Raw genomic sequence first — 13,835 nt, 5'->3', positions numbered from 1 at the left:
AAAACTGAACAGGAGTGCGAAATGAAAAAGAGAAAAGTATGAAAGAATGATAAAGAATCAAGAAAGGTGACCTTGAAGTGGAAAGAGAAGGATGTTCAGGAAGACAATAAAACAGTTTGTCTTTTGTGACACTTTCAGTCTTCTACTGCAAAAAAAAGTAAAGTAACAGCTACGGATACCGGAGATTTAACACTAGGTTTCAAGCCGAAAAGCAAATTCAAATGTCATTTTAAGTTACACCATCCTCTTATAAGGTGGGGATTTGCAATTCCATCACTCCACCTATCACTGCCATTACATTGTCTGGTCAATTTAAAGTCCCAGTCATATCTGTACTTCTCTGCAGACTGATTCTTTTCATTACAGTTTCACATGCTGGTAATTTGTAGTAGCTGGATTACACTAGCTGTACCGCTGTGGGTTATAGAACTTTCTAGCGCTGGCCTTGGAGAAGATGACAGTGGAGAGAAGTGAGGAGATCACAGGGGAGGGTTGCAGAGAAGGACACGAATACATTTTCACCCAGAACGTGAACAGAGGAATGAAAAGCGAATGAGAAAGCGTGAGGCGACAGGCTTGTCGAGCGGTGTGATGAGATAATGAATCCGTCATCAGCTGACAAGACAACATCATAAAACAACAGTCGGGTAATTGAATTCTGAGGGGGCGAGGAGGAGCTCTGACGAGCGAGAGAATGGGAGCAAAACAATGGTGATGAAGTGTGTTGTTTATTCAGTGCGATAGAGAGCGTTGGGAGAAGAAGAGAGGAATGAAAGCGAGTGACCAGACGGAGCAGAACGGACAGGGGAGTGACAGAGCTTTCTAATGAAATACATTAGCGAGCTGTTAAAGAAGCATCAAACAATAAGCGAACTGTGCATTACGCATGCATTGTTACGCATGTTTATGAATTAGCAAGTCGAAAATCTGTCACCATCGAACGAGAAAACGCAACCGAGCGAGAGCGAAGGAGCAACAGAGAGACCGAAAAAAAGGAACAGAGATGGAGAGAATATGGAAGGGAGTCGGGGGGGGGCAAGAACTAAGAAAGAAAAATGAACGGCTTTGACTAAAAGATAGACAATTCTTAATCCCAGGATAGAGACATGATTTGAAATCCCTAAAAAATATGGAAATGAAGAAGAGATAAGCAGGGAATATGAACAATAACAGCTGTAGCAGACAGTGCAGTCTCACAAAACCTCAGAGGATCCTGCACTTCCCACCGTGTTGCTTGTGTGCCAACTTCCCAAAAGCAGAATGCAAAGCCTGCTTAGACAACTACGTTCTTTACTCTCTGTTCCCTCCATCTGATTACATGATGTATCCTGGGAGGAACTTTTTCCTCACACTTTTGTTCAAAAACTTCTTTTCTTCCGCGTACAAATGGAAGACACACGACATTTAGGCTCATAAGGGATAACAGTTTCCTTCAGTAACTGCTTTATTCCGGTTAGGTTCATGATGGAATAAGAATCCCGGGAAAGCTGGACACCAGACAACTTAGATGGGATTCAGGTCCATCATCATGCACACTGGGGATGTAACTGAATACAAATACATTATTCGGAATTTGGATTACAAATACAGACACACACACAGGAAGTGCACTGTTCTGTTTCTTTACTTTCATTTTCTTCTAAACTTTTTTTTTTTTGTTTTAACTTTACCATAAAAGGTTCACAGGGAATCGAGCTGAGACTAGAGGTGTGCACTGGGACAGGGGATCCTGCAGAATGCAACAATAAGAATGCATGAGCAGGAGGTTTTTACTTTCAAACGGGCGTGAGTGAGCACTCATATATGAAGCTCACGGGACAAACAAAGACCATGTTGTGTGAGGCATTTACAGCATTTATTTATGACATGCTGACAGTTCCAGCATTTCTAACTCTGTTTCCCTATTCCATATTTTCTAGTGATTCTGGGGGCATAATGGTAGGGCTCATATTAAATACAACAAGAAATAAATTAAATGAAATAAAAAAAATAAATAAATCATGTCTACTTCCAAAGCTGCGAAAATCTTCCTTCCTTCCTGAAAGCTTTATATTTCCATTATATTGTGCATTTTCAGTTCAATCCAAAATCCCAAAATTTCAGATCTTGTATAAAAGCAAGGCTAAAGTTTAAGACTAAAAATTGTTCGAGGACTTTATCGACAATCCTGCTTCAAAGGACAGAAAAACCTTTAACATGCTATTTTGTGATGTAGCACAAAGTCTGCCAAGATCCCCATAAATCCCACAGAGAAACTCAGAGAGAGGTTGGAAACTTCAGTAATGTAGTCTTCACTCAGAGGGAGAAAGCATAGTTAGAGGCCAGTGTTTGCTTAGTGAAGGTGAACGACTTGAAAGTCAAAGTAGGTCTAAAAAGAAAAAAAAAAATCTCCCAGCATGCATCTGTGCTTTTTGGATTTGACAGACAGAATGTCGTCCTAGACAAAAACTGCGATGCCACATCTTGAGGTTTATCTAAGATTTACATCCCCCCCCCCCTTACTTATTCATACTTACATGTTGCATGTTTCATTATTCTGTGTTTAATAAAGATATCCCTCGATGTAAATTTTTTACGACCGGGTTCAAATTTTTATGGTACGGCCGCTCATTTTTTGATACTAATTCAGATCTCTGAATATCACTGCCATCTCTTAATAAGGTGACTTTCCTGCAAGCAACTGAAGGTTGAAACATCACAGACATGAAGGCAGCAATTTATTTCCTGTGTTCAAGTGCAAGCTCTGTATTAAGCCTGTTTTCTGATCCATTACTGATCCAGAGTTTCAGCCTCATATGTATATTCACTCGTATGCCTGGTTTATGCTCCGTCTGAATTAGTTCGGAAAAGTGGATTTGAAACTTCTGAAACGTTTTTTTTCAGAAAAATAGGAGGAACCTAGCTGTCGAGTATACAAAGCTTTTACTGAGACTCAGTTTATAGCAGAATGCTTGTATGGGTTTTCTTTTAATTTGTTCCATATTAAGAAAACGGAAATAATTTCACTGGGCAAAGAGTGTGAAGATGAACACTACATTCCCATCACCATCTATAGAGTGCCTTTATCCCTTTAGAAATAAAAACAATACAGCCTATGAACAATGTAGTATTTATCTCTGCTACTCGGTCAGTACAGATCTGTGAACACCATTTCCTGTTATTCGCAGATCACCGCTGAGGTTAGCTGCCTGACAGGACACTTCAGATTTGGACTTTTTTACTGCAATGAGTTCAGATATTCAGTAGGCTTCAGCAGTCTGATTGGCAGGAAGAACAACAACAATAAAAACAACAAAATGTAAATGAACTATTTTCACCGACCAAAGCGAAATCTTATCTAAATAATGATTGACTCTTCAAAAACCATTGGCTGAACGGACAAAAACGAAACTTTTCACACCTCTCAAATTTGCACACTCACTTTGCAAAATGATTATTCAGTAAAATTAATTAAGATGCACTACATGCTGCGCAGTCGGGTGAGCACTCAGCAGGGGGAGAGACGAGGGAGTACTGGTGTAGTTGTCTGCACAGTTCTAGACACACTCTGGATCTGTCTCCTTTAATCTGCGTATGTATGCTAAAGCTTTGTAGTTGGTGTCATCCGTCTTTGGCAATATTTACAACATTTGATCCAAAATTGTATTCCCTAGGGTTAAAAAACTGCTTTTTTCTGTAGGGTACACTTTGTTAGACTATTATTAAATTAGGTAGCTAAAGCTGGCATACATGATGACATCCCATCGAATGTTATACTGCAAAAATGTTTTAAAAAAAGGAAGTAAAAATATAATAAAAGTTAATAACAAAATTGCTGAAAAAATAAAAAAAGCACATCAAGAAAGACATATTTTTTAGTGTAAATAAAAAAAAATAATAATAATAAAAAAATAATAATAATAAAAAAGCCAAGTCAAAAAGACAACAATTTTGCTTCTGGAAAGTTCTCTGAGCTCTGTATATTACACAAAAGCAAACTCTGAGCATTTGAACAGGTTTTCCAGGCTGCCACAGATACACAAGAGATTTGTTTGTCCAGTGATAAAGCTGTCACTAGATATGTATTTTAATCCTGCATTTTAATGCAACTTGATAGGAGAAAATCTAAAGTGAGAAACCCAGTCATAAGATCTCCACAGACTAAATGTCCAGGAAAAGGATCTAGAATAAAAAAATGCCAGCACAATGCATATTAAAACAAGCCAGTGATTGTTGGGGGGAAAAAAACGATGCACACGGTGATATCCACCTACTGGTGATGAATAAATGTATGATCTAAAGTGAGAAAGAATATAAATTACGAAAAGCTTGTTCTGTAATCTGAAAGTGTTATTGTTCAAGTGTGTTCTGATGCAACACCACACAAATTAAACTGAAAAAGCCATGCAAAAGCAATTCACATTATTTCCACTACTGTTCACTGTGATTATTTACAAATCATACAAATGGAGTCATTTATTTATTTGTTCAACTGCCACAATCTGATGCAAGCACATACATTATATAGCCATGAGTAAGCAGACACCTGAGCATCACAACCATATGAAACTTCTGCACAAATATGAAAGCACACAATTGTCTAGAATGTCTTTTTATGCTTTACATTTTCCCGTCACTGGAGGCCCAAACCTGCCCCAGCATGACAATACCCCTGTGCACAAAGCTAACTGCAAGAGACTCATCAGGAGATCATCAGTTTCTGAAGCCTGTCCACCTGACACTAACAACTATGCCTCACTGAGATCACAATTTCTCTTCTTTCTGATGTTTGTTGTGAATTTTAACTTAAGTTCTTGAGCTGTATCTGCATGATTCTGTATTCTGCATTGTGCTGCTGCCACATGATCGGCAGAGTAGATAACTGCATTGATTGTACAAGTGTTCCTAATAAAGTGTTAGGTAAGTACATACAGTGTACATGAGGAATCTTGCTTAAGGACTCAACAATAACTTTTTGACAATTGCAGGATTTGAACTATAGCGACAGCTTTACCAGTGACCAGCCAATCCCCTGTGTATCTGTGGCAGTCTGGAAAACCTAATGTTCAAAATGTAGTTTTTGCAATTAACCTAGTTCAGAGAACTACAGGTTTTCCTGGAACAAAATTGGTTTTATAACCCAGGCTACTCAAGACAAAACAATGTTTTTGAACAGGACAGATCATTATATTAGATTAGTATAGATTATTGCCAGAAAAACAAACAAAGCAACAAGCCAACCGACCAACCAATTTCCACCGCAGCCACATCCAGCGAGTTTTCCCGGACTATTTCACATATAATTGCCTTGCAGTTAGGAGGAAATGAGGAAATGCACATTCATATGACAAAATCTCCTGCTCATACTTGGATGCACTCTTTGACAGTAAAGATGATCTGAAAAGTTTCCCTCACCTGAAGTAAATTCCTCCTTTTTACCCGCTGTTTTATAGCTGGAGCCAGTGAACTGCTTGATTGCTGGCTCCCCATGTGTGGGGGAGTGTGTTTTAGCTCACACTTCTGTTACAGTGCTTATCCATCTCTGTGTACAAACATGGCTGCTGCTTCGAAGTGGAGCTTTTAGCTCATGAGGCTCCCCTATTTGCCAGAGAGTAAACAGATGGGTTTTGGTGCGGCGAGAGTGGCTTAAATTGATTTGCTTGCTCAAACAATTTGTTCTTGCTCTGCACTGGTTAAATGACTCCACACACATTGATCCATTGACATGACATGGTGTCCTGTATTTACTTCTTTTTTCCCCCTTCCATCTCTTTTTCACTGAGGCTTTTTCTGTCGTGCACTTGTGTATCGTGCGCGGCGAAAAGCATTAAAAGGGTTTTTACAATGTAGTAGCTTCGAAATCAATGTTTACTTTCTTTATCAGAAAATTAGCAATCGATAGAAGAGTGCTGGTAATGAGCACCACAGAGACACTGATGTCTCGACTGAACGTGTCTGGATAGTAGGATGAGGACTCCTGAGGGGCACAACTGCAAAATATCACCCTATTGTCGGGAAATGAAGGCAACGTGGTGGAAAGGGTGCTGATGTATGCGGATCATGCATATTATTACCAGTTAGAGCTGTTCAGTTGCCCTGCGATGTTACATAAGCAGCCGTTTGAAAAAGATAACAAATGTATGTGTCAGGAAGCACGTCATAAGAGAGACCAGGCTCATGGGTGAGAGGGAGCAATGACTAAACTGTGAAAGGTATGCGTGTGGGGGAAAAAAAAAAAAAAAAAGAGCAGGATGCTTATTGCTTAATGTATGCATCATGTTAAAAGGAAATATATTATTTATAGTATAGATACATAATTTAACACTAAGCTCTAGTCCACTCATTTCATTGGTTAACTGCCGTTCCAGTAATGCTGGTATATGATATCTGGAGCATTTTACCATTTGTATCACAGTATGTTTCTTACAAATGGACAAATGGCATTCATGCAAGAACACATAACAGAATTTACATCATAGGCACTTCCAGGGGAGGCAACACAAATATCTACACCAGGTTACATATGTAACCCGGTTCCCTGAGAAGGAAACAATACACTGCGTCATGGCTGACGCTATGGGAACGCAAAGAAGTGTCAACCATGAAGCAGCCCCGAGTTCCCTTGAAAGGGAACTTGTATCATGTTCCTGTAGAACAATAGAGGAAACCCTTTGTGATTAATGTAATGGCAGCATCCAAGAATAGGGATGTGTGTGCCATCAAGTGCACAGTAAACCAGTGTTCTGGTATGAAATGTTTGGGTTATATTTGGCAGCTGCAGTGTGCATATACATGTCGGTACACATGGAAGGTCATTTTTTAGTTTTCCCCTCTAATCTGTACTTGGTGAAGGTTGCCAGCTTGATGGTATTCCACTTTCAGATGTGAACTGCTGGTCGGTGGCAACCTGGATGGGCGCAACATCGGACCAATTAATTGGCACAGCATCGCAACTGTGGCCTGCGACATTGTAACTGTTGTAGCCAGAGACTTTCTCAACACCACTACCGCCCAAAACACCCTACATCATGCTCTCTACCAGACTCACACTCTTTATCATATAAGGGCAGTTACTTGGAGCCCTAACCGGTGAATAACTGCAATCCAATTCTAGCAGGAAAACAATCTTCCGTGATGCTTTTGTAGAGAGATATATAGTCCCTGGATTGAAATAAAAGTTTAGTGCATCACATCTTTAAAAGTTATTAGAGAAAGCTTTTAATCAGTAGGTAGTAAATCAATCCAGATGTTCCTCTGTCACTTCCAGTTAAAAGTAGGTGGTTCATGTCTATGTTTAGTAACAAAACTCTCCAGAGAAAAGCTGGAAGCGTGTGAATATACTTATTTTAAAGAAAAGGGAACAGACCCAAATAAGTCTGTTTGCTATGCACAAGCTCTGTATATAACCTTAATTAGAAGTCATGTATTTATGCATTTATTTATTCTTTTTTCCAGCTGAGCTTGTGCTCTTGCAGGGCAGGAATGTTGCATGGTTAATAATTTATAAGCACGTAAAATATAGTTTAATAATTAATGATCAATGATTAATTAAACATCATATAAAGTTCTTCAAGTATTTTAACTTTTTAAATTTTTATTTTTATTATTTGTATCAGTAAATACAGCATAAGGATGCACTATTTTTAAATATGAGGTGAAGGTTAATTAATGAAATATTGATTTGCATGTAATATAAAGTTTGCTAATTAATTAATGGAAATAATGATTACTTAATTTTGGCTTGATGCTCATAGTTTAATTATTAGTACGCATTTAATCTAATTATTATAAGTTCATTAGCATGCCGCGCAAATAATAATATACCTTCTATTAATTACTAAAATTAAACCTAAGGTCATCTGCTGTTAATATCACTGTCACACTCTTACAGCTTAGTGTCTATTTAATGTAGTAGACGCTAAGATCTTTTACTTTATATGATCAGTAATCAATCTAAGGGTTCTAATTAAATTAATTAGGTACTACTTTCTTTTAAAGTTTCTAAGTTTAAGTTTAACCCACAATTCTCCAGAGTTCAGATGCAATGTTGGTGTTGATTCAGTCGTCATAAAATCTGGCAGATCACCAGGTAAGACAAGACCGACATCAGCTCCATACAGATATTCAGACGCAAACTTGGAAATATTCTATTTGGAAACTTTTCCACTTTTTTCTTTCTTCAAGGGCATGTATCCTTATACACCTTGAAGAGGCGTGACTAGAAGAATAACAAACAGCTGGTAAATAAAGACAGCCATACTCTTGGCAAAAATAGCGAATAAATAAACAAGATTTGTTGAAATGAACTAGTATGTTCCTACTTGTCTCCACGTTGTGATTTCGCAGCATGCCTGTCATAACTTCAAGAAATTCAGATGACCCTCTTTACCTAAACGCTGCATAAATTCAGCCTGATTTCAGATGCTTCGTAGTCGTGCTCATCAATGACCGATGGGCCATTCACCTGATCAGTAGGTGGGGCTAGAACACCATGCAAGAACGTATAGAATATGTCTACTTCCTATGTGAGAAGATAGTAAAGAGAGAGAGAGAGAGAGTAATCCATGCTTAGCTGTGGTTTCCGTATCATAACAATAAGCTCGGTGGCCATTATAATGCAAAGTTTAAGCAGTACGTAGTGGTGCTATCGCATGTAGAACGTATACGCAGTGTACTATTCTAAGCAATACTTTAAATGCATACTGATAATGAGAAAATGAATCTAACACACAGCAAGGGATTTCTTTACATGCGGAAATTTAATGTATGTAAAGACGAGAATCTGTGTAGTGTAAAGACTAGAATTGGTGATACTTGTGATTAACAGGGGATGGTGCACTTTGACGCATATGCAGCAAGACAGTGAGTTTCTGTGACACTGAACAAATTTCAGGTAAAAAGAAACGTCTGATCTTACAAATGCCATGTTAAACTATCCAGTGAATAGATGTGTAATGAGCTAATTGAGCAGCTGAAAAGCTAATAGCGAGTTTCAGGTTATATTTAGGTGTTAAATTCTACCTAAATGATAGAAGTCAGTTACAACACTTTGCTTGGAAGACTCTCTAATTACAAGAAAATTATAGTGATAGAGTGGTATCATTTTCAACTAGAAATTAGTCTTAATAATCAGATTAAAAGAAAACAACAGACTAGCTACTGTGTACTGTATAGACTCACCCATGAAGTTAAGGTAGCCCTCCCCTCCCAGGCCATGCGTCAGGAGCCGGATCATCTTATGCAGTTGAATGCCCCGGTCAATGACAGGGTTCATAGGAATTAAGACACTCATGTTGGTGTACATGTCTTTATCCATCAGCCAGAAGGCCAGGGTCTTGTCTCCTACCAGAGCCTGTCAGAAAGCACAGGATGATGAGAAGTGAACACATGTGCTACATTAGTTGTGTGATTATGAAATGATTATGAAACCAAGCTTATCAGTGTCACCTGTCACTGAAGCAAGGCTTGGATTCTAGGATACAAAGTTTGCATTGAACCTGCTGTCAAGCTAAGCAGTCAGATGGGTTTGGATAATATCTGATAAAAAAAGGATTAGATCATGTGTAAGTCTAAACACATGACAAGTTGCTATTTGGAAGGAGTCAGAGCATCAGAGCAGCTAGGGAAATCAGTCGATGTCTTGCTACAGGTGGGGAAAACGTATGAACCAGTTACTCTGTCTTGATATTTCAAGTCACTTGATAAAATGAGTCAATATAATCAAATCTTTTCAGAAGAACGGATTTGAGTGGGAAGAGTTTCGAATTTGTGTCATCACATAATCTGTATTTCTTGATGTTTGATGTTTCTGTGCCTCTAAGTGTAAACAGAACTGATATGTCGGGGGGGGTGTAAAAATCATTTTGGTAATGAGCCATTCCACTTTGTCCAGTGTGTAGTGGGGCAGCCTGTTAACTCCTCTTAAATGCCTTCATTTACTGGCATTTATCTGAAAGTGATTGCATAAGTATTCACCCACGTTGCAGTGAAACACCAAAATTACTGCTTTGAGAAACAGTCATGGTTTTAGCATGGATTTATTTAGCTTGCTAATAAAGAATTATATCTCACTAGCATATTTTGCCAGTAGCCGAGTTTACGGCCTTGAATATGAGACTTTGCAATTAGGTCTTTTTATTTTTTAGTTACACAAGACTATAATTTAGATTTTCATTCTAATTTTCTTCCTTTACTTGTATTTGATTATTACTTACAGAAAAATGTAAAATGGTTGATGATATTGTAAACGTTTTTTTTTAGTTTTTATTTATTTAAAATAAATCCTAAAATCCTCAAGTTGCATCTGTGCCTAAAATTCCCACTTAGTCCTGATAATTTTATTCCTACAGAAACAGAAAAAAGAACCTTCCTCGTAAACAATCACTCAGTAACTGTGTTCCTGATGGAACAAATGATTAGCAAATGACAGGCATATAAAATCCTGATGGTCATAAAAATAAAAGGCAAAGAGTATTGGTGCCATGCGTTATTGTTCATTCCCATACTGTCATCTTCATTTGCAAACTTACAAGCTCTAATACTATTTCTCACTGTGCCTCTAAGCTTGACATATTAATAAGGATGTTGATTCGGTTACATTGGAAGCTTTTGACAGTGAATTTGACAGTGATCAGAGCTAAAAGTGAGTGGGGAAAATAATCCACATTTAGTTTAAGCCGTCAATATGTCTGAAAATGATAACTTAAAACAAGAGGCAGTGGGTCCCTGAGTGGCACACTTGTGAAAAAATACTGACTACAAAGCAGAGACATGCTTTGAGATTTGAGCACACAAAGGTTACGGTCAGCGCAAAGCACAACTCTGATTGGCTCTGAGCCTCAGGGAGCATCTGTGTTCCTACACTAAGCTCAGGTGGTCATGTACTCCTGTAGCCAGCTGAGAAGATAGTGCCCTCCTCTGAGACACTCCTCAACGCTGTGAGACTGGCGGCTTAAAAAGACATGGCAGACCTTCCTGTGTACTACAGAGGGAAGATAAAGCTTTCACTTTCTCAGTAGCTCTGGCACGCAGTAAGCTGGCAAACGTAGAAGAATGGAAAAGTGAAGAGCAAATTAGCTTAGACGCAAACACATAAAATAAGTTGGAAATGCAAATTTGATGAGTGCTTCACTAATGCAAGTTTTAGCTCATATTCACTGAGGTAATGCATATTGAGCAGCAGCAATCAGTATTATCGGGCTTTGCAAATAAACAAGAGTGAAACACAGCTGCAGAAAAGAACACTTTCATGGATTACAATATAGACTCTGAGAAAAGAATTTTGATTATTACTAATTTGCACCTCTATGCTAGAATGCACTATTACAAAAGCAAAACAAAACACAACATGTTCATAGCACCTAAAACTGGGCTTTAATTATTTTCAATTGCGGTTACTAATTTGGATGCTTGCATCTTTAAAGTTCCCATTCACGGTCCATTTCTACCTCATCATTTGCTTCACGGAGCTTTAGCATATTATATAAATAAAGTGAATGCCCCCTCTTACAAATTCTCGCCTTAAGAATTGAAATTTTGCAAGAAATTTTCATCGGCATATGAAATTTTTTTCGCCATGCGAATGAACTGAACCAAACACCGGCTAGGTTGCGTGTACGTCAGTGGCAAGCCAAGTGAAGCCAACCGAAGCAAGTTTACAAATTTACGAATTTCTTTAGTTACCGAATGCTGTTTCGAAAGAGTCTAACCATGCTACCAACGTTGCCTTCGGCATGCGTTCAAAAGCTAGGTGATTTTCCCCACGTTTTTCTGTTAACCGATTGGTGGCGTGGGTGGTCTGTTCCATTTTTAGCCCAAGCTTGGTGGCACGACTTCCTTTGAGGACCCTTGAAATGGAATGTTTGACTTGGGTCAGTTCTTTGTAAGCAGCCATACAGTTTATATACACGTCGTATTGGTAATATTGGTGATATTTTTAGGTGGCTGGAGCAAATTATCTGCATTTACATTATTTTCTATAGGAAAATTTGTTTCACAATACAAATTTGTGCCTTAAGAACTTGCCTCCAGGGCGAATTAAACTCGTATGCCGAGGCTCCACTCTATTTTGATCTCACTCTCTTATGAAACACACTGGAGTTCTTGTTCCATGTTATATGACACGAGTGGAATTTGTAACTGTCCCAAGGTGGTGGTTTCCAAGGTTTTACATGTATAAGAGTGCTAAACTGGTCCTCTAGGATTTGAGCACCTGTATCCATTGTCTCATGACGATAAAAAGAAAGCAAATAACTTTTTTTTTTAAAGCTGTGGATCGTGTAAGTGCACAAATGAAGCAGACATGTTGGTTTCTAATTCAGCCCTCTCCCCTAGAGTCCTTCAACCTATGGTGACACCAATTTCCATCCCAAATAACACATTGATTACATTTGGTCCTCTTGGCCCTGTCTGGGGAATGAGGGTTACGGAGGCTCTACCTGGTCGTGGCTCTCAGCATACGCGATGCATTTCTCCCCGTAGCGCCTGTTGGTCAGAGTGTACACGATGTTGCCTATGTTCCAGTCTTCATCCTTGACTTCCTTTAAGATCTGTGGGGAAAACACGCAAAAGAAAGAACATACATCGCATTTTTTGGGGGGGAGAAAGCAAAACAATATTTTATATTCTGATTGGAGACCTGAATCCCACACTGCTTCATGGATATACGCTTCTCATCCTTACTTCCCATTCTTTCCATGCGCTCCTTCTCAGGTCTAATACACACAGGCATTTGGCTGTGTCTTTGATTTCAGTCGAGCTAGCTTTCATCTCCCTGCTGCGGTCCCCTGCTCGGCAGTCTTACTGCAGCTCCACTGAGCGATAATGTGCCTCAAGGTCAGGATTACAGTGGAGTAGAGGAGATGGTGGAAAGTAATAAAATCTTCTCTGCAAATGACGAATGAACACTGCTTTCTTATTGAACAGCAACGTACAATCCAAATGTGGACTGCAAACTGCTACTAGATGCATTTGTTCAAAAACAACTCCCTAGTATTTGTCTATATGTCTGCATGGAATTTCATTATTACTACCTGGACACAATTACCCACCACCAGCACTGCAGCACTGTCAGTCATGCATTTTACACCTGCCCCATGCTGGAGATCCCACTGTGTAAATTCCACACTGCTGAACTCGTGAAAGTTGGGTTTGTGACTACTGGAAACAAGACTCTCAGGAACAACAAACATCTGTACGACTAAAATCGTGTTACAATCTTATAAATCTACCATCTGTATGTGTAGCTTCCTCATTCATATGCAACAGGCAAAACATTATATAGAACTGACAGGCTTGATATACACATTATTATATTTTTCATCTATTCAGCATTTTAGTAAATTTGTTATCTCACAATCTTGCTTGAAATGATAAGGTTTGCTTAAAAACCAGTACAAAACCATCAAAGGCTTACTTCATGCTAAGCTAAAAGCATAATCTGAAGAGTGTTCATATGGATAACATGGGGATGTCTTTAGTCAATATCTTTAAATAAAAAGCACTGGGAAATACAGACACACTGCATGGTGAATAAACTAGCTAGCAAAATCAGCAAGCAAGCATGTCCTTTATATGAAAAATTGAAATCTGACAGACACTGGAAATGAGACAGAACTAACAAGAATGTTAACTTTTCCCTCAGACATGTGGATAAATTGCTAAGAAAACATTACATACAACCAAAATTACCCAGTAATCACACTTAGCTTCATGCAAATGCTTAGCAAACCAAACTTTCGCAGCCTGCATAGAAACTTATAAACTATGCAAACTATTAGCAAAATTTCGAACTTACGATGTGGTAAATACCTCAGGAGAGGGCTGTTTATATGGAAAAGCCTTGTAAACACAACCGT

General features: G+C 38.6%; 1 protein-coding gene across 1 annotated transcript in view; it reads right to left on the bottom strand.

Moving 5' to 3' along the window:
• gbe1b (glucan (1,4-alpha-), branching enzyme 1b) overlaps positions 1-13,835 on the bottom strand; it is a 134,647-nt gene that overhangs the window by 36,098 nt on the left and 84,714 nt on the right. Inside the window, exons 11-12 of the mRNA XM_058413302.1 lie at positions 12,417-12,527; positions 9,160-9,331 (exon numbers count right to left, since the gene is read on the bottom strand). Coding sequence (XP_058269285.1) covers positions 9,160-9,331; positions 12,417-12,527 — 283 coding nt within the window. The remainder of the gene's footprint in view (positions 1-9,159; positions 9,332-12,416; positions 12,528-13,835) is intronic.

The sequence above is a fragment of the Hemibagrus wyckioides genome, linkage group LG17 (assembly GCF_019097595.1).
Source record: "Hemibagrus wyckioides isolate EC202008001 linkage group LG17, SWU_Hwy_1.0, whole genome shotgun sequence".
In the NCBI taxonomy this organism is placed as follows: domain Eukaryota; kingdom Metazoa; phylum Chordata; class Actinopteri; order Siluriformes; family Bagridae; genus Hemibagrus; species Hemibagrus wyckioides.
Note: the sequence above shows the minus strand (reverse complement) of the source record. Positions and strands in the feature narration are given on the sequence as shown.